The 26651-nt window shown below is 46.1% G+C and overlaps 2 protein-coding genes across 6 annotated transcripts in view; one reads left to right on the top strand and one right to left on the bottom strand.

Annotated features, from left to right (window-relative positions):
* c7h1orf35 (chromosome 7 C1orf35 homolog) overlaps positions 1 to 18940 on the top strand; it is a 57924-nt gene extending 38984 nt beyond the window's left edge. Inside the window, exons 7-8 of one of the 2 annotated variants that reach the window (XM_078215871.1) lie at positions 15062 to 15190; positions 18544 to 18940. In XM_078215871.1, coding sequence (XP_078071997.1) covers positions 15062 to 15190; positions 18544 to 18652 — 238 coding nt within the window. In that variant the 3' untranslated portion in view covers positions 18653 to 18940. The remainder of the gene's footprint in view (positions 1 to 15061; positions 15191 to 18543) is intronic. The other variant, XM_078215872.1, reaches the window with a different exon arrangement.
* Positions 18941 to 19200: 260 nt separating this feature from the next.
* arf1 (ADP-ribosylation factor 1) overlaps positions 19201 to 26651 on the bottom strand; it is a 31805-nt gene continuing 24354 nt past the window's right edge. For all 4 annotated transcript variants that reach the window (XM_078215876.1, XM_078215874.1, XM_078215875.1 and 1 more), the window contains 2 exons: positions 21366 to 21490; positions 19201 to 20910 (listed from right to left, as the gene is read on the bottom strand). In XM_078215876.1, the coding sequence (XP_078072002.1) occupies positions 20749 to 20910; positions 21366 to 21490 (287 nt within the window). In that variant the 3' untranslated portion in view covers positions 19201 to 20748. The remainder of the gene's footprint in view (positions 20911 to 21365; positions 21491 to 26651) is intronic.

The following is a 26651-nucleotide window of genomic DNA, read 5'->3' as shown; positions in this document are numbered from 1 at the left end:
GTAAAAAGATTGCTTGTCACTGTTGCCGATCACCTTACCCCTGTGTCCTCTGGTTTTTGACCTTTCCGCCAATAGGAAATTTGCCCCTGTCTACTTTGTACAGACCCCTCATGATTTTGAACACCTTTATCAAATCGCCTCTTAGAGTCATAGAGGTTTACAGCATGGAAACAGGCCCTTCGGCCCAAATTGTCCATGTTGCCCTTTTTTAAACCACCAAGCTAGTCCCAGTTGCCCGCGTTTGGCCCATGCCCCTCTATACCCATCTTACCCATGTAACTGCCTAAATGCTTTTTAAAAGACAAAATTGTATCCGCCTCTACTACTACCTCTGGCAGCTTGTTCCAAACACTCACCACCCTCTGTGTGAAAAAATTGCCCCTTTGGACCCTTTTGTATCTCTTCTCTCTTACCTTAAACCTATGCCCTTTACCTTTGGGAAAAGATATTGACTATCTAGCTGAACTATGCCCCTCATTATTTTATAACCTCCATAAGATCACCCCTAAGCCTCCTATGCTCCAGGAAAAAAGTCCTAGTCTACCCAGCCTCTCCTTATAACTCAAATCATCGAGTCCCTCTTAATTTTCTCCTCTTTAGAACAGCCCCGACTTCTCCAATTTATCCATGTACCTGAAGTTCCTTATCCATGGAGTCTTTTCTCCAATCTTCATGATGCCTTCACATCCTTCCTAAAAGTGTGATGCTGAGAAGTGGAGTCAATACTCCAGGTGAATCCAAACAGTTGTTTTATGATTTCCTTCATTTTTCTTCTGTGCCCTAACATTAAGCCCAGGATGTTGTATGCTTTATTAACTGCTTTCTCAAATAGCCTTGCCACTTTCTACTCGTGTCCCCCCTCTATTTTACATTGACTGTTTCCGTGCGGTATATCTCTGACTCTAAGACTCCTTGTTTCTGCCTTCCATTCACTACCCTCTCAAACGTGTTACCACACTTTTCTGCATTTAATTTCATTTGCCCATTCCACCAGTCTGTCCTCTGAAGCCAGCAGAGTTCACCAGACAGTCTCCCAATATGGTGGGGGGCCCGGCTGAGAGGACTGTACTACATTATGCCCCCTGCTGTTGGCAAAATGCTATGGTGGCAGGAAGCAATGGGACTCCATCCTCCTCGGCCTTCCCTCCTGATTTTACGTGCACCTCCCCCACCTCACCTCTCTCCTCCTCGCCCTGGAGGTTTGGCGAAATCCTGCTCTGTACATTAAATACCCTGGAATTTAGACGTTTACGGTGTGATTTGATTGTAGTTTTCAAGGTATTATTTCAAGGAAATTTTTTCCAGTGGTTAGGAGTAGGAGACATTCTAAAAATTAGGAAACACTTCTAGAGGCCCAGGTTGGTAAAAGTTTAGAAGTCTCTTCCGCGGATAGTAATTGATGCCAGGTCAACTGTTAATTACCTCCACCACTGAAATTGGACAGAGGTAATGTTTTCACCCTTGTTAGAGTTTCAACAAAATATCTCAAAAACTAAAGGATGGATTTCAACAAACCTTGATTCCCAGATAGGGAATGGCCCAGGGAAGAACTGCTTAGTTTTTGGTAAAGAGTCGAAACTGGAACTTGGAATTTTAATAAAGGTTCCATCTGTTACATGGAGACGGGGCAAATTGACTTTTAGAATGCTGTAGATTGCTTTAGAATATTGTAGATTGTTTCAGTTGCTGTGGTGAAATTTCTCACAGCTGTCAACATGTGAGCAGAGTTTTCGGAGCAGGTTGTTAGATGTGGGTAGGCCTAAAGCCGCCTCGATGAGGTGGAAGCTCTTAATAAAAAATTTTTTTTCAGCTTTATAGTTACAGAGCATCAGTCAGACAGGAAAAGCCTTTAAGGAAGAGCCATTTAACTATAATAACTAACTCAGCATGTCTGAGGTATGTATGTCTGCTAACTCAAACACCATGGTCATTGCCAGACAGGTGTGACAATGTCTGTAGATATGATTCTTGGCATTTTGGTTGAAGTGACCAGCTTTGTTTGCTGGTCACTTCAGGTTAAGTGGAAGCACTCTTGCTGTGGAAGAAGTTTCTGGCTACAAGTTCCGCTATAGTGAACTAATGAAGAAGTACAGCCCTATAAACAATACTAAAACTGAAGCTCCATTGGCCTTCAGGTTGATGTAAAACATCTTGGGACACAGGAGAACGTAACCGTAAGGTTTTCACCAAGAGAAGCAATTGAATTGACAAAAGCTGACTGTTTCAGAGTGTCATTGCATATCTCCCTAGGGGCATCTCTCCACTCTCTTTCCTTCTCTCCCTCTCTCTCCAGAATGAAAAGAATTCTTTAGTAATTTAAAATACAGCCCTTTAAACTACATGCAAAACAAGATCACAATATTAATAAGGTACACAAAACTTACACACATTCCTTTATTATCTTTTCCAACAGCATCTTAACATACTTTGATGCTTAAACTTTGTTCCTCCTAACTCTTCTATGACCCCTTTTTGATGTCCTTATTTGACTATTCCAAAACTTCCCCTTTTCCACATGCCTCTGCAGACTGGCTTTTAATATTCCACGTTTCCTGCCCAATGGTAGCATATCTTTTTCTGTTCCTCTTTCTTCCTTCACTTTGCACTTGGAGCTGACCTCGGGTATGTTCTGTAACTGCACACTGCCCTTCCAGTTTAGTATTATACTCCTTCAGCTCTTGCTCCTTCTCCTTGCACCTTGCTAATCTCCTGCATCTCTCCCATGGTGCTGACAAGCAGACTTCTTTTAACAGCTCTGTTTTACATGCAGATTCTCCCATCCAGAGATCTGCCTCAAAGACAGGAGCATCGGACTGCGTCAAATCCATCTCCTCTTCAGGAGTAACTTAGCTGGAAAATACTTCTCTGTAGCCTCGTCCATGTTTGTCTCTGAGTTCCTGGCAGCTTGCCAAAATCTGTAAGGAGTCAAGAGAGTTCCTTTCGGAGTCTCACTTCGGTTTGGAGCCATACTCCGGACATAACAAATGAGTGACTATTATGTGCTAAAAAATTTTTTATTGAATAATGATTATAAAAAATAAGACCATAAGACACAGGAGCAGAATTAGGCCACCCGGCCCATCGAGTTTGCTCCACCATTCAATCACGGCTGATATTTTTCTCATCCCCATTTTCTTGCCTTTTCCCCATAACCCCTGATCCCCTTATTAATCAAAAACCTATCTATCTCTGTCTTAAAGACACTCAATGACCTGGCCTCCACAGCCTTCTGCGGCAAAGAGTTCCACAGATTCATCACTCTCTAGCTGAAGAAATCCCTCCTCATCTGTTTTAAAGGATCGTCCCTTTAGCCTGAGGTTGTGCCCTCTGGTTCTAGTTTTTCCTACAAGTGGAAACATCCTCTCCATGTCCACTCTATCCAGGCGTGGCAGTATCCTGTAAGTGTCAATAAGATCATAGAATCCTACAGTGCAGAAAGAGGCCGTTCGGCCCATTGGGTCTGCACCAATCACAATTCCACCCAGGCCCTATCCCCATATCCCTACATATTTACCCACTAACCTATGCATCCCGGGACACTAAGGGGCAATTTAGAATGGCCAATCAACCTAGCCCACACATCTTTGGACTGTGGGAGGAAACTGGAGCACCTGGAGGAAACCCACGCAGACACAGGGAGAATGTGCAAACTCTACACAGACAGTGACGCGAGCTGGGATTCGAACCCAGGTCCCTGGAGCTGTGAAGCAGCAGTGCTAACCACTGTGCTGCTGCGCCGCCCGCGATGCCCCCCTCATCCTTCTAAACTCCAACGAGTACAGACCCAGAGTCCTCAACCGTTCCTCTATGACAAGCTCTTCATTCCAGGGGTAATGACAATTAAAAATAAGAAAAAGAAACTTTATTGAAAGGATAAAGCACTTGTATATATCAGAAGAAAAAGACCAGTGAAAACAGTAATTTCAATTTGGTCTGTCCCATGACAGCTCCCCAAATTGGTACATACATTACCATCCCCTTGGTACACATATTACCATCCCCTTGGTTCACATATTACCATCCCCTTGGTTCACATATTACCAAGTTGCTGAGTAACCTTATGGATAGGCACTACAGTCAGTCACTCCGTTCCTGACCATTCCTCCTGTCTTCAGTGGTGAACATTCCACAATGGCTGCAGCAGCAGGTCCTTGAAGCAACATCCCTCTTAAGCCAAATTTTTGGCTCCATTCCAGTCTTGAGGCCCAGAACAATTCTTTCCCAAAACAAGGCTCAACTCACAGACACTAAGGGCGGGATTTTGTAACCTCGTTGTACCTGCTTTTGGGCACGAAAATGTCATAAATTCGGACACGAAGCGTCCAGCAGGAATGGCGCCCGTTCCCACTTTATCAAAGGAAGAAAATTGGCGAGATCGTGAGCCCGCCCAAACCGGACGAGATATCAATTTACATGTTTTTGCATTCATCAAAATGCCATTGACAGCCTTCATGCTCAATCATCCCAGCTCGCCTGCCTTTACCACCTCGCTCGTCGCAACTGGATCTGTCTGGAAAACACCTCCTCTATATACGTCGGAGTGAGGAGGCAAGTCTCTGCGTTCAAACTGCTCCGTGCTGCTCAGAGGGGACTATTTTGTGGCGGCCATTTTGCGTTTCCGATCCGGTGGGGGTCGGTGGTGGGAGGGGAGATTAACGTCGGAGTGCTGACCTCGGATCATAGGGATTACTCCTAGTCCTAGTGCACGCAGCTGGAAGCACTGTTGCAGGTGGGGGTTTGCTGAAAACTGACAGTGATGCAGTCTCGGGGCTTTTAAAGCAGCACCATCTGTGGCCACGACTGCACGGGTTCTGGGTCTCTGCCTGTGCGTTGGGGGGGGGGGGGGGGGGAATTGCGTTACCACTCTGGAACCCTGTGGGGGAGTTATGGACAGTGTGTGTAGCTGGGAGCTGTGAGGGAGTGTGTGTTGCTGGGGGGCTATGGGGGTGGGGTTGGGTGGGAATGTGTGTTGCTGGGAAGCTGTGGGGAAGTGTGTGTTGCTAGAGGGGGTGGGTGGGGTGTGTTTTTTCTGGGCTGGGGGGTGAGCAGCATTCTTTAACCTCTCCATCTGTCTCTCCCCTATCCTAATTTCGCCCCACCCCAGTTCACATTGAGATGGCTTTTGCGATGCAACCAATTGACCTTCTTTTGGAGAGGTGGCAGATGGAGTTTAATCCAGATAAATGCGAAGTGATGCATTTTGGAAGAAATAATGTAGGGAGGAGTTATACAATAAATGGCAGAGTCATCAGGAGTATAGAAACACAGAGGGACCTAGGTGTGCAAGTCCACAAATCCTTGAAGGTGGCAACACAGGTGGAGAAGGTGGTGAAAAAGGCATATGGTATGCTTGCCTTTATAGGACGGGGTATAGAGTATAAAAGCTGGAGTCTGATGATGCAGCTGTATAGAACGCTGGTTAGGCCACATTTGGAATAATGCGTCCAGTTCTGGTCGCCGCACTACCAGAAGGACGTGGAGGCGTTAGAGAGAGTGCAGAGAAGGTTTACCAGGATGTTGCCTGGTATGGAGGGTCTTAGCTATGAGGAGAGATTGGGTAAACTGGGGTTGTTCTCCCTGGAAAGACGGAGAATGAGGAGAGATCTAATAGAGGTGTACAAGATTATGAAGGGGATAGATAGGGTGAACGGTGGGAAGCTTTTTCCCAGATCAGAAGTGACGTTCACGAGGGGTCACGGGCTCAAGGTGAGAGGGGCGAAGTATAACTCAGATATTAGAGGGATGTTTTTTACACAGAGGGTGGTGGGGGCCTGGAATGCACTGCCAAGTAGGGTGGTGGAGGCAGGCACGCTGACATCGTTTAAGACTTACCTGGATAGTCACATGAGCAGCCTGGGAATGGAGGGATACAAACGATTGGTCTAGTTGGACCAAGGAGCGGCACAGGCTTGGAGGGCCGAAGGGCCTGTTTCCTGTGCTGTACTGTTCTTTGTTCTTTGCTGCTGGAGCTGAGGAGGAGCAGAAGGATGGAAGATGAAGTGCAGGCAGAGGCAGCCCAGACCTTGCCACTCGCAGGAGGAGAGGGAGTTGGCCACAGGAAGGAGGATGTGTCTGTCATTTGGCCTAGTGGGGGCAGGAAAAGGAGGGAACGGAGACCCCGGATTCCGCACGCGAGTGTCCTTCGAGCAGCTTTCGGACATCGTGTGCTGCCGACGGTTCCGGCTCTGAAAGGAAATAACACCTGTGCCATTTGTTGCAGGACCTGGCATTTCGGGGCATGGGGGCACCCAGTCCCCTGTGGATGTGAAACTGATGGCCACCTTAAACGTTTATGCCACCGGGTCCTTCCAGACCACCAGTGGAGATCTTTGTGGCATCTCACAAGTATTCGTCCTCAAGTGTGTGAGGGGAGTCACAGATGCCCTGTATGCCCGGGCTGGCCATGATATCAAATTTGACCTGGACCAGGACCAGTAGGAAGCCCGGGCTGCAGGATTCGCAGCCATCGCAGTGATGCCAAATGTGCAGGGGGTTATAGACTGCAACCACGTCGCCCTCAAGGCCCCGGTCAGGAATCCAGCAAGATTCACGAATAGAAAGGGTTCCATTCAATAAATCATAGAAACCCTACAGTGCAGAAGGAGGCCATTCGGCCCATCGAGTCTGCACCGACCACAATCCCACCCAGGCCCTACCCCCACATATTTACCCGTTAATCCCTCTAACCTACGCATCTCAGGATTCTAAGGGGCAATTTTTAACCTGGCCAATCAACCTAACCCGCACATCAGTTGGTGTGTGACCATCAGCTCAGCATTATGCACGTCTTTGCCAGACATCCCGGCAGTGTGTATGACAGCTTCATGTTGAGGAACTCAGCTATCCCAGAGGTCTTTGAGGAGCCCAGGGTGCAGGGATGGCTTGTGGGGGCATGGGGTACCCGCTTCAGACTTGGCTGATGATGCCTGTGCGGAGGCCTGAGACTGAGGCAGAGACCCGAGATAATGAGGCCCACGTTGCCACCCATTCAATAGTGGAGAGATGCATAGGGCTCCTCAAAATGCAGTTCAGGTGTCTAGATCGCTCTGGTGGGGCTCCAATATAACCCACTGATATCGTCCCGCATTGTGGTGGTATGCTGTGCCCTTCGCAACCTGGCACAGCACTGAGGAGATCTGCCTGAGGAGGAGGAGGATTTGGAGGTCGACCAGCCGGGTGTCGCTGGAGAGGAGGATGATGACAATGAAGAGCAACTGGAGGGCAAGCGGCAAGTGACAGGCATACAAGGGCAGTGAGGGAGGCCCTGATCAACATGCGGTTTGGACACTAGGAGCCTGTGTTGCCACACGTTGATTCCATTCCCCCACCCCTCCCCCAGAGTCATATAATCTCTGCAACATTGGAACACCAGAGTGCTGGGCCTGGGTACGCTGTGTTAGCGAGTTTCTTTGGCAGACTGGAGAGTAATGATGACTCACTGTGCACCATTGTGATGATGCCCTGGTGCAAACTAGTCTGACTCCTACCTGCGCTCCCTCTGCAAGCTGGCACCTGGGTCCATAGCTGGGTGATGGGTAAGGGATCACTAATCTCCCATTCAGGGATGGGGGAGGGGAAGGAATCTCGTGGGTTCTGAGGATGCCATGGCAGATGGTGTAAGTTGCTGCCAACGCGTGCCACCCATCGTAGCCAGTGATTTCTTTGAGCGTCTTCATTTTCTCAGAATGTTGGAGGGGCGTCCCCCCAGTGACATCAACATGGAGGTTCCCTCTGGGGTAAGGACGTTCCTGCTGGAAACAAATTAGTCACAGGTGGGTGGTGAAATGACATTTATTTGTGCCAGTAAAAGTGTCTTAACGATAAGTAATAACATACAAACATGTGGACATGAGACTTTAAAGTGAATAACTTCTATCTACCTAGTGCTACCCTTCACCTGTGCAATCTTGGTGCCGCTACAGCTTCCTAACTTTACGTGGACTACTATGACGTCCCCAGGATGTACATTGGAGGTGTAGGTGGCCAGTTGTCCACTGCCCCTCCTTGGCCGGTGATGCCCTTGGCAAGTATCCTCTGGAGGGCCTGGACCTTGATGGCCCTGGCCGACTTCCAGGTGTCTGGGACATTTCCATGACATCCTCTTCATCCTGCTGCACCTCAGATGCCCTAGTGTCAGGAAGGGGGGGAGCCATAGCCGCTGTCTCCTGCATGGAGGTGCCCAGCATAGGCTGCAGCCCCTTCTCCTCCCTCAGGATTCCTGTGGGTCCCTGGGTCACTCCCTGGGACGTCGGTCCTTCTGTAGTGATCATCAGAAGCTCAGGCGTCCTCAGGTGAGAAGGAGCAGTGCTCCGAAAGCTCGTGATACCAAATAAACCTGTTGGACTTTAACCTAATGTTGTGAGACTTCTTACTGTGTCCACCTCAGTCCAATGCCGGCATCTCCACATCATGATGCTCTGAGTCCTGTCAATGGCAGCAGCAAGTGTCCTCTGAGACTGGGCCATGCTCAGCAGCCCCACAGCCAGGACCCTCTGTGACTGGGCCACATTGTCAAGGGCTGCTGCCACAGCTCGCTGGGTCTCCTGCAAGCTCTTGAGCCTCTCAGCCATGGGCTGCAGAATCTCGAAGCCTGTTGAGTCCCTCAGCTGTGGCCTGCTGTGACTTGGCCATCGCTTGGACCCTGCCACTCATGGTGAGGATTCCCTGTCCCAGGCTTTCCACTGTGAAAACCACCCTTGCAGTGTTGGCTTCGGAACCACGCAAGACAGGCAATACCTGGTCCACCTGAAAGCCTTGGGACTCCTCCCAACAGCCTCACAGTCAGTCCATTGTGGCCGTCAGCCCCTCCTGCTTTCCTTGGCTCTGTTGCTGTATCTCCAGCAGTTGAGGGAGAAGTGATCTCAGAGGCCCAGCGTGTAGCCTGGGGCCAGCTGAGTCCTCGCCTCCGGTAGGCCCCGACGTGCCAGAGGCCTCGGACGTTCCCTCCTCCATCAGAGAGTGACCTAGATGCCTTGCCACTAACTTCACCCACCGATGTGAGAGTTTCTGGGATGGTGATTTGTGAGGTGGAAGCTAACGCAAAACTGGTGCCAGCCTCGGAGGTTCCTTCATCGGCTCCTCCATTGAGTCGTCCGAGCTGTCAGGAGCAGGATGGGTGGCAGCAGCAGTGGGGGCTGAGATGCCAGATGGCCCGGGCACGACAGGGTCCCTTGCTGCAACACAGGACACAAGGTCAAGTGCAAGGGAGGGAGAGGAATTAGGGCTGCATGCAACTTACTTGACATTTTTCCATTGAGTGGAGGATTGACAGGTGCTCACTTCTATATGCCAGCTTGACCATGCTGTTGCTAATGGTCCGCATCCCCTCATTTCCTGCAAGCTCCAGTGCCCGCTCCTGGAAATCCACCACCCCTGTCTTCATCATCGCCCCATGATTTTGGGCATTCTTCTCCTGTGGGGGCAGAAGGAGCCATGAAAAATCTGATGGCATGACTGCTGTAGGGTATCGGGGGTGCCCTCAGAGGGCAAGTGCCATGATACTCTTGGCGGGTGGGGTGGGGAGAGCTTGGGAGTCGGGGCTGGACACATGCTGGGTTTGGGGATGATTTGAGGTAAGATGCTAGATGGGGTTAAACACTCACCCGTGCTGCCCGGATGAGGTCATTTATTTTCTTGTGGCACTGCTTGCTGGTTCTCCTAGCCAGTGCCATGGCACTCAGATGCGGCCACTGCCTCCCAGGCTGTTCTTTCCATCGCTTCCCCTGGGACGACGTCCTGCTGGGGGGGGGGGGGGGGAGGGGCTGTCCCGTCTTGTCTCCACCGCCTTCAGCAACCTAGCCAGGTCAGATTCCGAAAATCTGGGAGCTGCCTTTCTGGATGCTATTTCTTCCTGCACTGTCTGCTTGTCTGTTCATCCTTGGGGTTTTTATGGAGCTGCCCCTTGTTAGAGCAGATCAGCTATAGGCAGTTTGGCAGAGCATTCCAGCAAGGTAAATGCAGTTTGCCTTGTTAGCATTGAGGGGAAGGCGAGTGAGCACTTGCAGGTGTGCTGACGGGGGAGGGGTGGTGAATTTGTGGCTCGATTATGATTGGGGGCAGGGGGGAGAGAGGGTCGTGTCAGACAGCCATTGGGGCCAGGGGTGATGGGGGCCATGTGCAAGTGGGTCCAAGATGGGGGGGATAAGTGGATCAGTAATGTTGGGGAGCATCTAATGTCCATGGGGGGGGACAGGGGGGAGGCTGTATCTGGCATGGGGAGATAAGAACATAAGAACATAAGAAGTAGGAGCAGGAGTAGGCCATCTAGCCCCTCGAGCCTGCCCCGCCATTCAATAAGATCATGGCTGATCTGACGTGGATCAGTACCACTTACCCGCCTGATCCCCATAACCCTTAATTCCCTTACCGCTCAGGAATCCATCCATCCGCGCTTTAAACATATTCAGCGAGGTAGCCTCCACCACCTCAGTGGGCAGAGAATTCCAGAGATTCACCACCCTCTGGGAGAAGAAGTTCCTCCTCAACTCTGTCTTAAACCGACCCCCCTTTATTTTGAGGCTGTGTCCTCTAGTTTTATCTTCCTTACTAAGTGGAAAGAATCCCTCCGCCTCCACCCTATCCAGCCCCCGCATTATCTTATAAGTCTCCATAAGATCCCCCCTCATCCTTCTAAACTCCGAGTACAAACCCAATCTCCTCAGCCTCTCCTCATAATCCAAACCCCTCATCTCCGGTATCAACCTGGTGAACCTTCTCTGCACTCCCTCCAATGCCAATATATCCTTCCTCATATAAGGGGACCAATACTGCACACAGTATTCCAGCTGCGGCCTCACCAATGCCCTGTACAGGTGCATCAAGACATCCCTGCTTTTATATTCTATCCCCCTCGCAATATAGGCCATCATCCCATTTGCCTTCTTGATCACCTGTTGTACCTGCAGACTGGGCTTTTGCGTCTCATGCACAAGGACCCCCAGGTCCCTTTGCACGGTAGCATGTTTTAATTTGTTTCCATTGAGATAGTAATCCCATTTGTTATTATTTCCTCCAAAGTGTATAACCTCGCATTTATCAACGTTATACTCCATTTGCCATATCCTCGCCCACTCACTCAGCCTGTCCAAATCTCTCTGCAGATCTTCTCCGTCCTCCACACGATTCACTTTTCCACTTATCTTTGTGTCGTCTGCAAACTTCGTTACCCTACACTCCGTCCCCTCCTCCAGATCATCTATATAAATGGTAAACAGTTGCGGCCCGAGTACCGATCCCTGCGGCACGCCACTAGTTACCTTCCTCCAACCGGAAAAACACCCATTTATTCCGACTCTTTGCTTCCTGTCGGATAGCCAGTCCCCAATCCACTTTAACACACTACCCCCAACTCCGTGTGCCCTAATCTTCTTCAGCAGCCTTTTATGGGGCACCTTATCAAACGCCTTTTGGAAATCCAAAAACACCGCATCCACCGGTTCTCCTCCATCAACCGCCCTCGTCACATCTTCATAAAAATCCAACATGTTCGTCAAGCACGACTTTCCCCTCATGAATCCATGCTGCGTCTGATTGATCGAACCATTTCTATCCAGATGCCCTGCTATCTCCTCTTTAATAATGGATTCCAGCATTTTCCCTACTACAGACGTTAAACTGACCGGCCTATAGTTACCCGCCTTTTGTCTCCTTCCTTTTTTAAACAGCGGCGTAACATTAGCCGTTTTCCAATCAACCGGCACTACCCCAGAATGCAACGAGTTTTGATAAATAATCACTAACGCATCCACTATTACCTCTGACATTTCTTTCAATACCCTGGGATGCATTCCATCCGGACCCGGGGACTTGTCCACCTTCAGTCCCATTAGTCTACCCAGCACTGCCTCTCTGGTAACATTAATCGTATTAAGTATTTCTCCTGCTGCCAACCCTCTATCGTTAATATTTGGCAAACTATTTGTGTCCTCCACCGTGAAGACCGACACAAAAAACGTATTTAAAGACTCAGCCATATCCTCATTTCCCACTATTAACTCCCCCCTCTCGTCCTCCAAGGGTCCAACATTCACTCTAGCCACTCTATTCCTTTTTATATATTTATAAAAACTTTTACTATCATTTTTTATATTAATTGCTAGCCTAGCTTCATAGTCTATCCTTCCTTTCTATATCGCTTTCTTAGTCTCTCTTTGTTGTTTCTTAAATTTTTCCCAATCACTTGTTTCTCCACTATTTTTGGCCACTCTGTACGCAGCTGTTTTTATTTTAATACTCTCCTTTATTTCCTTCGTTATCCACGGCTGGTTCTCCCTTTTCTTACAATCCTTGTTTTTTGCTGGAATATACTTTTGCTGAGAACTGAAAAGGATCTCCTTAAAAATCCTCCACTGTTCCTCAGCTATCCTACCTGCCAGCCTGCTCTCCCAGTCTACCTTAGCCAATTCATCCCTCATCCTATCATATTTCCCTCTGTTCAAACAGAGGACACTGGTTTGAGACCAAACTTTCTCCTCTTCCATCTGAATCAGGAATTCGACCATATTGTGGTCACTAGACCCAAGAGGGTCCTTCACAATAAGATCCTTAATTCTACCTACCTCGTTACACAATACCAGATCCAAAATAGCTCGTTCCCTCGTCGGTTCCGTAACATGCTGTTCAAGGAAACTATCCCAACAGCATTCTAAGAACTCTTCCTCCATTCCACCCTTACCGACTTGAGTCTGCCAATCAATGTGCATGTTGAAGTCCCCCATGATTATTGCCGTTCCGTTTTTACACGCATCCCTTATCTGCTTGTTTACAGCCCTCCCTACCTCAACATTATTATTTGGGGGCCTATATACCACACCTACTAGTGTCTTTCTCCCTCTACTATTCCTCATCTCTACCCATGATTCCACGTTTTGTTCCTCAGAGCCTATGTCATCCCTCAGTACTACCCTGATATTATCTCTTATTAATAGCGCGACCCCACCACCTTTTCCTTCCTGTCTATTCTTCCTAAACGCCTGATACCCCTGGATATTCATCTCCCAGTCCTGGTCACCTTTCAGCCACGTTTCTGTAATGGCCACTAGATCGTACCCACTTGTGCTGATTTGCACCATCAACTCATTCACCTTGTTCCGAATGCTTCGTGCATTCAGGCAAAGTGTCCTTATTCCAGCTTTTATCTGAACCCGCTTTGATGAGTCGCGAACACCGTCTCCCTCTACTCCCTTATCTAAATTACCGCCTTCATTCACTTGCACCCTCTCCTCTACCATTAATTTTGTAATTCCCCTTACCCCTGCATCCTCCCCCCCATCAATTAGTTCCTTGATCCTAGTCAACTCTTCTAGCTCCCCTCCCCCCAACCTATCTAGTTTAAATTCTCCCCAGTAGCCTTAGCCAACCTACCGGCCAGGATATTGGTCCCCGTGTCATTCAAGTTCCACCCGTTTTTTGTATACAGATCACCCCTGCCCCTAAAGAGGTCCCAATGGTCCAGGAACCTGAATCCCTGCCCCCTGCACCAGTCCCTCAGCCACACATTCATCCTCCACCTCACTCCATTCCTGCCCTCACCTTCCCGTGGCACAGGCAGTAATCCTGAGATTACTACCTTTGCTTTCCTCTTTCTCAGCTGTCTCCCTAATTCCCTGTACTCCCTTTTCATGACCCCTTCTCCCTTCCTACCCACATCAGCGGTACCAATATGTACCGCTACCTCAGGCTCCTCTCCCTCCCACCTCAGGATTTCTGGGACGCGACTAGCGACATCCTGGATCCCGGCCCCAGGGAGGCAGACCACCATGCGAGAATCCCGCCTACCTCCGCAGAAACGCCTGTCTGTCCCCTTCACCATCGAGTCCCCGATTAATACCGCCTTCCTCCTCTTTTCCTTAGCCCTCTGAGTTACAGGGCTGGACTCCACTGCGGAGACACGGCCACTGCTGCTTCCCCCAGGCGGGCTGTCCCCCCCAGCAGTACTCAAGCAGGAGTACTTGTTGTGCAGGGGCAAATCCACCGGGGTGCTCTCAACCACCCTAGCCTTACCCTTCCTGGCCGTCACCCACTTGGCCTCTTCCCGTGGCCCTGGTGTGACCACCTGATGATAGCTCTTGTCTATCACCTCCTCATTCTCCCTCATCAGCCTAAGATCCTCGAGTTGTAGTTCCAGCTCCCTAACACGGTCTCTCAGGAACCGCAGCTCGACACACCCCTCACAGATGTGGATGTCCGGGAGGCCAGATGCCTCCAGGACCTCCCACATCCTACACTGGGAACAACACATTGGTTTCACACTCATACTGGACACTTTATTTTGATGCTTTATTTTATTATTTTTCTGTGCATGCGCAATTTGAGGCTCCAATCGGAGCTGCAGGCTTTCGGGTGCGTTAAGCCCCGCTCACCGCCTTCTGTAGCGAGAAATGGACTCGACCAAAATTTTCGACAGACTGCATAAGATTGGACCTGAAAACGTGCCCAAAAAACAGATCTGGAACTCTCCCAATTTCACGCCCGCCCGACACTCAGAAAAAAATCTTGTAAAATTCCGCTCCAAAGGTCTATGCAGACCTTGATTGTGTCTTCTCATCTACCATCAATCAGGTCGTATGTCCATCAGTCAAACTTCCATCTTCTGAATCTTCAGGTAACTACCCCATATAAGGTTTCTTATTGTCCTGTAATCCAAGGATCTCTGAATGCAGTTTTCAAAAAATGACTTCTGTTAAACTGAAGACAACTTATTTTAGTGTTCTAACTTGAAAAATGGAATATGTAGTCTAAATACTAGTTGTGCAGGGCTAGTACAAAAAAGCAAGGTGTGGGAAAACAAGTAACTACTGATTATTATTGAATAATTAATCAAAGGACAATCATAACTGGGCTAAGATCAATGTCTGCCAAGTAAGATTTAATATTAAATGATTTTAAATGTTCACTATAGGCTTAAAATCGAGCAAAGTAGAAATAAAATGCAAAATACAAAATTAGTGGCTGCAGGCCCCACATTGGTGTCTGACTAAGTGCCACATGGACAAATGGGGTCAACATGGAAGCTTGTGTATGCTTCAGTTACTCAGTATAGGCTGTTGGTCCCACATTCTAGGTTTGAAGGCCAGAAGCGACACAAAAAAGAGAAAAAGAGCAAAAAGGAAAAGAAGAAAAAGAAGGAAAAAAAGCACAAGCATAAGAATCGTGCAAAATCGTCACCATCTGCGTCAACCCATCGAGACAGGTAAATAGTGTGCGAGGAAGAAAAGGGATGGAAGGATGGAGAGACTGCACCTTTTCATAAGTGGAAGTGAACAGGATTGGTTTGGACGTGGCAGAAATTTCTTTAAACTAAACATTCACTGGAAATTATGCTTCAAAAAAAGTTGCAACAACCTTTGCCTGCAAACAATTTCACCTTCCGCCATGTGATGGCTCTGTCAACAAAGCTTTTAACCATTGCCCTCTGATTAGAAAATAAATACTGTTTTGGGCAGTTGCCAACATGAGTGCTAATTGTGTTGGTTTTCTGAATGGATTTTTGTGACTTTAAGTTTCTGTTCAAATGTGTTTTACATAATCACAATCAAACATACCTGTGATCCAACACATTAGAACATAATTCTTTCACATGTTGTGTTTAAGGGTGAAACACTGGTGCAGTTTTATTAATGCAGCTGTAATGTGTTTAATGCCAAAATAAGTATGCTTAATAAATGAGTGACCTCTTTTAAATAACCGAAAATTACTTCAAAAATGCCAGCTATATAGTTGAAGCAGTTTTTCACGAACTAAATATTTAGCAAACAAAATGATCTAATCTTTAGAATGTGCTTGTTTACACCCACAAACAAATCTTAGTTTTAAGAAGCTTCGTAAAGGCACACACAAATAGGCGCAATTTACCAAGAACTCATTAGGATGATCAATCTGAGACCATTTTAGAAGGCAAGGTTTATTTAAACCAAATTAAGTCACGGAAATGTATTTTGTGCCAGACTTGCACGATGGCACAGTGATTAGCACTGCTGCCTCACAGCTGGGTTCGATTCCTGGCTTGGGTCACTCTGTGGAGTTTGCACGTTTTCCCCGTGTCTGCGTGGGATTCCTCCGGGTGTTCTGGTTTCCTCCCACGATCTGAAAGACGTGCTGGTTAGGTGCATTGGCTATGCTAGATTCTCCCTCCGTGTACCCGAACAGGCGCCGGAGTGTGGTGACTAGGGGACTTTTCACAGTAACATCATTGCAGTGTTAACGTAAGCCTTACTTGTGACGCTAATAAGTAAACTTTAAAACTTGATTTGCACCTGAAATTCCATAAACCTTTGGCTGTTTGCACTAGAACCAGATAAACTTACCCGTACTGTTTTTGCAGTGTTATCGTTGGAACCAGCTATCAGTTCCCCAACATTCTAACCCAGCCGTAGGAGTGTAACCTCATCGATTAGTCTGCATTATGATGGAATGCACCCCATGGTAGTAAGAGATGGCAGGGGGAATAGCAAATGCGCTCGTAATTTATCAAAATTCGCTGGACTCTGGGGTGGTTCCAGCAGATTGGAAAACAGCAAATGTGATGCCACTGTCTAAAAAAGGAAGTAGACAAAAGGTGGATAAGTATACGCCGGTTAGCTTAACTCTTGTAGTGGGGAAAATGCTCGAATTTATCAAGGAAAAAATAGAGAGACATCTGGATAATTTACAGGAATTTTTTGAGGACATTATGAGCACGGTGAACAACGGGGAATGTGGTGTATTTGGATTTCTAGAAGACATTCAACAAGGTGCTGCACAAAAGGCTGCTGCATAAGATAAAGGTGCACAGCATTGTGAGTAATGTATTAGCATGGATAGAGGATTGGTCAACAGAGAGCAAAGAGTGGGGATAAATGGGTCATAAAGGTTTACATCATGGAAACAGGCCCTTTGTGTTTTTCTGGTTGGCGATCAGTGACTAGTAGTGTGCCTCAGGGATCAGTGTTGGGAGTGCAATTGTTTACAATTTACATAGATGATTTGGAGTTGGGAACCAAGTGTAGTGTGTCAAAGTTTGCAGATGACACTAAGTGGTAGAGCAAAGTGCGCAGAGGACACTGAAAATTTGCAAAGGGATATAGATAGTTTGAGTGGGCAAGGATCTGGCAGATGGAGTACAATATTAGTAAATGTGAGCTCATCCATTTTGGCAACAACAGCAAAATGGACTTTTATCATTTAAATAATTGCAGCATGTTGTTGTGCAGAGGGACCTGGGTGTCCTTGTGCACGAAATCACAAAAAGTTGGTTTACAGGTAATTTAGAAGGAAAATGGAATTTTGTCCTTCATTGCTGGATGGAATTTAAAAACAGAGGTTATGTCACCTGGAGTATCGTGTACAGTTTTGGTCTCCTTACTTGAGAAAGGATGTCCTGGTACTGGAGGGGATGCAGAGGAGATTCATTGTGTTGATTCTGGAGTTGTAGCCTCAAAATAAGGGGAGCAGATTTAGGACCAAGTTGAGGAGGAACTTCTTCACCCAAAGGGTTGTGGAATTCCCTGCCCAGTGAAGCAGTTGAAGTTACCTCAGTGAATGTTTTTAAGGCAGATAGATTTCATCATTCCAGTAAAGGTATTAAGGGTTATGGTGAGCAGGTGGGTAAGTGGAACTGAGTCTGAAAATATCAGCCGTGGTCTTGTTGAATGACAGAGCAGGCTTGAAGGGCTAGATGGCATATTCCTGCCCCTAATTCTTTTAAGATACAGGTTCTGACCATTTAAAAATATTCCTCAGTAAGTATTAAATTGATATGTCACATCAGTGGAGCTCACACCTGAGGCATGTTGTTTGAATAGTGTAGAATGAGCTTTACTCTATCTAACCTTACTGTATCCAGCTCCAATGGGGTTTGGGGTCATGAGTTTTACCCCTCTGAGCAGTGGTGACACTGGAGAGATTGCCCAGAGGCTATGGTAGATTGACCCTGGACCCCATTGCATGTCACTATACAGCAAAAGGCAAATAGTGAGTCCAAAAAGTGAAGGGAAAATTGTTGGGGTTGTCATGGAACAATATGGAGAGCTTAACTGAAACCAACATGTTTAAAATGGCATTTACAAAGAGCTTTAAAAATTTATTTTCATGAACTTTAATAGGAGAATAAAATTACTATGCTGCTTTATCAGATTGCTCAATTGAATCATTGGTGGAACAGCATGTTAGCCACTGCAGTGTGAAATAGCTTGCTTAATCTGTTCAAAGTTCAAAAAAACATTCTGCCTGCCACACAATTGAGCGACATTGTGCATGAATTCCAGTGCAGGTGTAATCCAGCTATGTCCCAACATTGGCTGGTTGCCAGCACATGGCTCATTTCCTGGTAGTGTACACTCATACACAGGAATCCACCTTCTGCAAACAGAAGAAATATTACAAGCCTTCTACTTTGGGGAGTTTTATTTCCCTGTAGCTTTCTCCATGGCAATACCTCTATCAAAGACCATCCTTGTCACTGCTGTATTTGTCCTGATGAGTGCAAGATGGAAAGTTTGTAACATTTAAAGAGGAAAATAATTTTCAAAGTACTGCTCTAACATCTCTCCTCCTGTGATCTTCCAGAAAGTATCATTCATCATTTGAACAGAAGAGGCACAGTAGACAACGACATGATACAGATTCTTCTGTAGGTAGTGGAACCTCAGTTCATCATGGCCAGGGGTCACAGTAATACAGGGAAACATTCAGCAAACCATGCTCAATAATACGTGGCAGCTCATGTGTATTGCCACCTGGTACTGGAGCCTTTTGAAAAATTAACATCCCAGATCTAGTTATGTTTTTATGCAATGTCACTAGAATTGTCTTAATTCTCAGCAGCACAAATCTGGACTAGTCAGTACTGCTCAGTGTTCAAGGTGTCCACCTCTATAGCTGCAGTATCTATAATGGAAAGATGTAAATATTTTTAAACTTTGTTTTACTGTGTTTACATTAAACAAAAATGCTGTTCACCATTTCTACGGAGTCATTTTCTCTTTCCTTTCCCTGCCCCTTGATTATTGGATAACTGATCTCAAAGTTGAGGTAATCCTAATCCCAGTATCTATTAGAATGCTAATTTATCACCTTATACCAGACAGCTGAGCCCACTTGAGCTTTCACTTAATGTAAAGTGCAAGAAATTAAGATTTTCAATATCATACCTTTACTAGTTTAGTAGCATTTAACTGAAATTTATTTATTTAAAAAAAAGCCAGTCAAGGGCAGGAACCAAAATTCAGGAATCTTAAGAGATTTTTATTCTAACAGCTTTAATTACAGTGCTTGTCAAAATGAAAATTGAAACAAGTATACAAAACATTTGATTTGTAGTGTGTGTAATGAACGGATTAATTTCACCACTAACTCATCCTGATCAGACCCAGGTATTTACTGTCCATATATTTCTCAGCCTTAACTAAGGTAAAGAAAAAAAAGCTTTTCTGCTGGCAAACCAGGTCCTTGCAGTATTCATGTAGCAGGTGGATGGGGTCTTGCTTTGGGTTCCAAACATTCAGGATGGCATGGGGAACAGGGAGGAAATAGGAATTGATGGAAATATGTCTTGCACAACACCAAAAATGGAATGACTCAGATGCAGTATCAACACACTGGAAAACAAAAAACGTCAAGGGGAGGTGTTTTAGGTGCATTCACTGGACATTGCTACCTACTATACACTAGCCAAAGGACAAGCTAATGAAAGCCAAAAGATCCATTTTTCATCTGACCCAACAGTGCCTGCATGCTGCGGTCAGCTTACTGTCAAGTATGGGGCAAGCCATAAGCAAGAGGAAGAGTCAGCACAAGACTCCAAATTCAAACAGATGATATAAATTAGGCATTCTTGGCTACTCATCTTTGTGCTTCACTTAACAGTTCAAGACTTGTTCTCTTCCCTTTCTCTCTCGCTCTTCCCCAACACAATGATATTGTGAAAGTGGCTTCTTGTTCATAACTAACTCCAGCACTTCACTGTAAAATATAACTAATCATCATTATCGGCTCAGAAGAAGCCTTAAGAGTTGGACTTCAATTATTCAGAAGGCAGAAAAAATGTGGGTTAGAATATATTTTATTCTGTTGAATTTCAAATGCAGCCTGTATAGGTCTAGGAAAGGGATACTTGAGCAACCTATGAGACTGACTCACAGAATAGTGCAAGAGAATCTGAACCTAGAAATCACTTCAAAGTGTATGTTAAAATTTTAAAATAAAATCACAAGCAGTCCTTCACTCCTGAAATCACAGATTTAGGAAAACAAGTTGAAAAAAATCATAAGTCACATGCAAGCTTCCCTCCCTCCAACAAAAAGCCATACCCCACACCATGGAACAGCCTTGTTCCAGAGCTAGCAAGCCAAATCTGTTAACATACTTTGCAGTGCTTTGTACTGTTGGGAGCATACATAAGCATCTCCCATTTCTAAGATGTCTGTATATCCCTTTCCTACACTTAATACTTACAAGTCAGTTTAAACTTTCAAAAGAAGGGGAAAATAAAGAACAACCATGGGGGGGGGGTATATATTGCATAGGAGTAGCAAGAAACTGCCTCATTACAAAAAGAGGGACGATATATACACATTTAAATAAGAAACCACATATTTCCTTTCAAGTCTGTACTTCTCACCCATACAGCGTGATATTAGAGTTCTAGTGATTGGATGTAATGAAGCAGGTTCCTGGCACCCAATACCACAAAGTAGCAGTTTGCCACACTACATAATAAAGCAGGGAAGAAGGGACGGGCAGGAGGGGAGGGAGGAAGGGAAAAAGGTGGAGCTATTTGTTGCTTTTGAGTTGGTTGGACAGCCAGTCCAGTCCTTCATACAGGCCGTCACCGCTGGTCGCACAGGTTGCCTGGATGAACCAGGTCCTCTGACGGAGTTGATGCAGACCCAGTTTATCTGTGATCTCTGCAGCATTCATTGCATTAGGCAGATCCTGGAGGGGGAAAAAAATGCAGAATTGAATACATCAACATATTCAAATCCAGGCCTACCTCTTGCTGATGAAGCGTCATCTTTGGGAAAAGAGCAGAGTTTGACAGGTGGCACTTAGCAGTTAAAAGTAGGCATACAAAAGCATGCAGGTGGTTTAAATTGAAAGAGAAATGCCCATGTAAGCAGCAACCAGATCAAAACTAATACTATGATGACATGGGAGTACAGCACACTGTTCAAAACACCCAAATTCCAACTACCCAAGCACTCCCATGTAGCTGGCATGTTCGAGCCAGGATGACAAATCAGAAAGGAGTGATACATCTACAAGGCAGCTCAGGATGCCATCACAAGATTGTGCAGCAATGCAACAGTGGCTGACAGGTGTCACACGAGGATGCTGTTCGAAAGGCCAAGACCGCAATGTCGACTATCCTATCATAGTCTAACACTTACCTGTTTGTTTGCAAAAAGTAACAACACAGCATCTCGTAGCTCATCTTCAGCTAGCATTCTCATCAACTCTTCTTTAGCTTCATTCACTCTCTCCCTGTCATTACTGTCCACCACAAAAATCAAACCTGGAACACAAGTAATTGTTAATAGGTAAGGCAGTTTCTCACCGCCATCACTGACGAAGTAGAGATCAGAGGTTGTAAGATTCTGCATTTGCTGCTGTGCATCTTGAATAAGGTACACGCTGCTGCCACTGTAGTGGAAGGGGTGCTAATCAAGCACACTGCTTTGCCCTGGATGGGATCAAGCTCAAGTATTGTTGAGTTGCACTGATTCAAGCAAATGGACAGTATTACAACACTCCTAACTTGGTCAGGCTTTGGCAATGCCATTAAATGTCAAATGGGGGATGGTTAGATTCTCTTTGTTGGAGATGCTCATTGCCCGGTACTTGAGGCATGAATGTTACTTGCCACTTAACAGCCGACACTGTCCAGCGTTTTGCTGCATACTGCTTCAGTGCAGAAGGAGTTGTGTATGAACACTGCCATCATCTCCAAATTTCCCATTTCTGATCGAGGGAAGATCAGTGCTGAAGCAGCTAAAGATGATTGGGCTCATGACACTAGCCTGAAGTAACTCCTGCAGCAACATCCTGAAACTATGATTGGCTTTCAACAATTTCAGCCATTTTCCTCTGTGCTAGGTACGACTCCAACCAGCAGAGTTTTTCCCAGATTCCCACTTACCTCCATTTTGTCAAGGTTCCTTGATGCCACACTATCAAGTGCTGCCCAATGTAAAGAGCAGTCACTCACCTCTGAAAGTCAGCTCTTTAATGGACCATGGTTGTAAGATGATCAGGAGCCAGGTAGTCCAGGCAGAACCCAAACTTATCAGTGAGCAAGTTATTGCTGTACAGCTGCTGCTCGATCACACTGTTAATGACACCTACACCTTCCATCAGTTTCCTGACAAGTACAGACAGGTGGGATAGCAATTGGCCGGATTGGATATGCCCTGCTTTTCAGGGACAATACATACCTGGTCAATTTTCTAAATTGCCAAGTGAATGCAGTGTTGTATCTGTGCAGGAACATCTTAGCTAGGGATGCAGTTAGTTCTGGAGTACAAGCCTTCAGTACTACTGTCACATTATGTGAAATCAAGGCTATGGGCCCTGACAAAGTGAATTAAATTGGTTGAAGACTGGATTCTGTGATGCTGGGGAGCTCAGGAGGCCGAAATGGATCAACCACTTAGTACTTTGCATTGATGTGCTGGACTCCCCCATCATTTAGGATGGGGATATCTCTCCCACCATTCACAACTGAATGTGGCAGCACTATTGAGCTTCAATCTGATCTGTTGGTTGTAGGATTGCTTAGCTCTATTGCATGGTGCTCCCACTGTTGGCATGCACTTTTTCCTGTGTTGCATAACTATCAAGACTTGTTTCATTTGTCTGTTGGATAGTTCCTAATTTTGGAACAAGCCTCCTAATGTTAGCAAGGACGTTAAGACAGTGCTGCAAAGGTTGAAACTGGGTCGTCTATCTGGTTTTGTTCCTTTTCAAATTTTCTGTAATAGAAAATAGAACTGCTGTGGATCTGGAGTCTCAGATCAGACCAGGTTAAGTTTAGCAGCGTTGTTTCCCCAAAGGACATCAGCAAACCAGACAAGTTTGGGTTTTACGACAATGAAAGATTTCATGGTCACCATAACTGAGGATAGTTTTCAATTCCAGATTAATCAGATGTATTAAATTAAAAGGCAGTGTGGGAAGCAGAGCCAATCAGGAGCAAGGGCACATTTCCTGGGAGGGGGAGGTACTACAGTTGGAGCTGGGAGAAGACAAGAGTAGACATGTATTGCAGGTTTGTCAGATCCTTATTAAACACACACACAATAAGTTAATTACTTGAAACCACAAGTCACCTTCAATTTTACTATTCACCCAAGTGACCATGTAGCATCAGAAGACAGACTATTGGTGGCAGAAGCTCTACTGAATATTACTGAAACCTTAACTGGAACAAACTGGACAATATCCTTGCATGGCACTGAAACTAGTGGCATCTTCATGGGTCAACCTTACTGGATCTCCAAATTGTGGATGGGTTACAATAAGAGATAATAGTGTCTGCCATTGGCTGAATATCTCTAGTGAAAGGTCTCTAATGATTGGGGTTAAAGCACATGTAATGGAACAGTAGAGGAGGTCACTCTGCACCCTTTCTATATAACTGATCTGGGTATTGGGTCAATGCAATGAATTAAAGAGGCGACTCCATCTCAGGGCAACTAAAGCCATTCTTGAGTAGAAAGATCCAAAAGAATGATAAGAAAGGAGTAAGCTGTGAACCCTCCGAGGGCTACGACTGCTTGTGATTCTGGGAGGTGTCAATTGTTCAGTTTCATATTATATCCAAAGCTGAGAAAAAAGATTTTAACCTTGCACTATTGCACACCCGGAGCTTTCAGCAGCACCAAAACCTGCCTGTTGCCAGTCTTTAATGGAATTATTTTGTAACTATTTTATTTCATGGGATGGAAACATCACAGGCCAGCATTTATAATTGGTAATTGTTCGTGAGAAGGTGGGGTGAGCACCTATTAGAATTATTGCTACCATCTGGAGTTAAGTACATCCACTGTGCTGTTAAAAGAATTCCAAGATTTTGATCCAGTGAAGGAACAAAGAACAATACAGCACAGGAACAGGCCCTTTGGCCCTCCAAGCCTGCGCCACTCATGTGCCCAACTAGACCATTCGTTTGTATCCCTCTATTCCCAGTCTGTTCATGTGGCTATCTAGATAAGTTTTAAAACGATCCTCGTGTGTCCACCTCAATCACCTTGCTTGGCAGTGCATTCCAGGCCCCCACCACCCTCTGTGTAAAATACGTCCCCCTGACATCTGTGTTGAACCTTGCCCCCCCTCACCTTGAACCCGTGACCCCTTGTGTTCGTCACCTCCGACCTGGGAAAAAGCTTCCCACTGTTCACCCTATCTATGCCCTTCATAATTTTATACACCTCTATTAGGTCGCCCCTCATCCTCCGTCTTTCCAGGGAGAACAACCCCAGTTTACCCAATCTCTCCTCATAGCTAAGACCCTCCATACCAGGCAACATCCTGATAAACCTTCTCTGTACTCTCTCCAAAGCCTCTACGTCATCTGGTAGTGTGGCGACCAGAACTGGACGCAGTATTCCAAATGTGGCCTAACCAACGTTCTATACAGCTGCAACATTATGTGCCAACTTTTATATTCTATGCCCCGTCCAATAAAGGCAAGCATGCCATATGCCTTCTTCACCACCCTCTCCACCTGTGCTGCCACCTTTAAGGATCTGTGGACTTGTACACCCAGGTCCCTGTGTCTCTATACTCCTGATGGTTCTGCCATTTATTGTATAGTTCCCCCTTATATTAGATCTACCGAAATGCATCACTTCGCATTTATCTGGATTAAATTCCATCTGCCATTTCTCCGCCCAATGTTCCAGCCTATCTATATCCTATATTCTCTGACAATGTTCATCACTATCCGCAACTCCAGCAATCTTTGTGTCATCCGCAAACTTACTGATCACACCAGCTACATCTTCCTCCAAATCATTTATATATATCACAAACAGCAGAGGTCCACGTACAGAGCCCTGCGGAACACCACTAGTCACAGACCTCCAACCGGAAAAAGACCCCTCCACTGTTACCCTCTGTCTTCTATGGCTAAGCCAGTTCTCCACCCATCTAGCTAGCTCACCTTTTATCCCGTGAGATTTAACCTTTTGCACCAGCCTGCCATGAGGGACCTTGTCAAATGTTTTACTAAAATCCATATAGACGACATCCACGGCCCTTCCCTCGTCAATCGTTTTTGTCACCACCTCAAAAAACTCAACCAAATTTGTGAGGCATGACCTCCCTCGTACAAAACCATGCTGTCTACCGCTAATGAGATTATTCAGTTCTAAATGCGCATATATCCTATCTCTAAGAATCTTCTCCAACAATTTCCTTACCGGCCTATAATTACCCAGGTTATCCATACTACCCTTCTTAAATAACGGGACCACATTTGCTATCCTCCAATCCTCTGGGACCTCACCCGTGTCCAGTGAAGAGACGAAGATTTCTGTTAGAGGCCCAGCAATTTCATCTCTTGCCTCCCTGAGGAGTCTAGGATAGATGCCATCTGGCCCTGGGGATTTGTCTGTCTTAATGTTTCCTAAAAAACCTAACACTTCCTCCCTTGTAATTGAGATTTTTTCTAACGGGTCAACACATCTCTCTGAGACACTACCAGTCAACATGTCCCTCTCCCTTGTGAATACTGATGCAAAGTATTCGTTTAGGATCTCTCCTACTTCCTTTGAAGCATAATTCCCCTCCTTTGTCCCCGAGAGGTCCGATTCTTTCCCTAACAAGCCTCTTGTTCCTAACATATGTATAAAATGCCTTAGGATTCTCCTTAATCCTGTCTGCCAAGGACATTTCGTGACCCTTTTTGCCCTTCTAATTCCCTGTTTGAGTTCTTTTCTACTTTCTCTGTATTCCTCCAGTGCTCCATCTGTTTTTAGCTGCCTGGACCTCGTGTATGCCTTTTTTCTTTTTGATTAGACCTACAATTTCACTGGTTATCCACGGCTCCCGAATCCTACCTTTCCTATCCTTCCTCTTTACAGGCACATGCCTGTCCTGCAGTCCTATCAACTGCTCCTTAAAAGACTCCCACATGCCAGATGTGGATTTACCCTCGAACAGCCTCTCCCAATCAACAGCCACCAAATCCTGCCTAATCCAGCTGTAGTTAGCCTTCCCCCAATTCAGCACCGTACCCATAGGACAACACTCATCTTTTTCCATTACTATCCTAAAGTTCACAGAATTGTGGCCACTATTTGCCACATGTTCCCCTACTGCAACTTTGATGACCTGACCGGGCTCATTCCCCAGTACTAGGTCCAGTATAGACCCCTCTCTAGTTGGACTGTCAACATATTGTTCCAAAGAACCTTCCTGTACGCATTTTATAAATTCTTCCCCGTCCAGGCCCCCAGCCTTAAGTGATTTCCAGTCTATACAAGGGAAATTAAAGTCTCCCACTACAACAACCCTATTTTTTCTGCACCTGTCCAGAATCTCCTTACATATCCGTTCCTCAACTTCCCGTGGGCTGTTGGGAGGCCTGTAGTATACCCCCAGCATAGTGACTGTACCCTTCCTGTTTGAGCTCCACCCACAGTGACTTGTTACCTGACCCTTCCAAATTGTCC

This window comes from Mustelus asterias, chromosome 7 (genome assembly GCF_964213995.1).
Source record: "Mustelus asterias chromosome 7, sMusAst1.hap1.1, whole genome shotgun sequence".
Lineage (NCBI taxonomy): Eukaryota > Metazoa > Chordata > Chondrichthyes > Carcharhiniformes > Triakidae > Mustelus > Mustelus asterias.
This window is presented reverse-complemented; position numbering and strand designations above follow the sequence as displayed.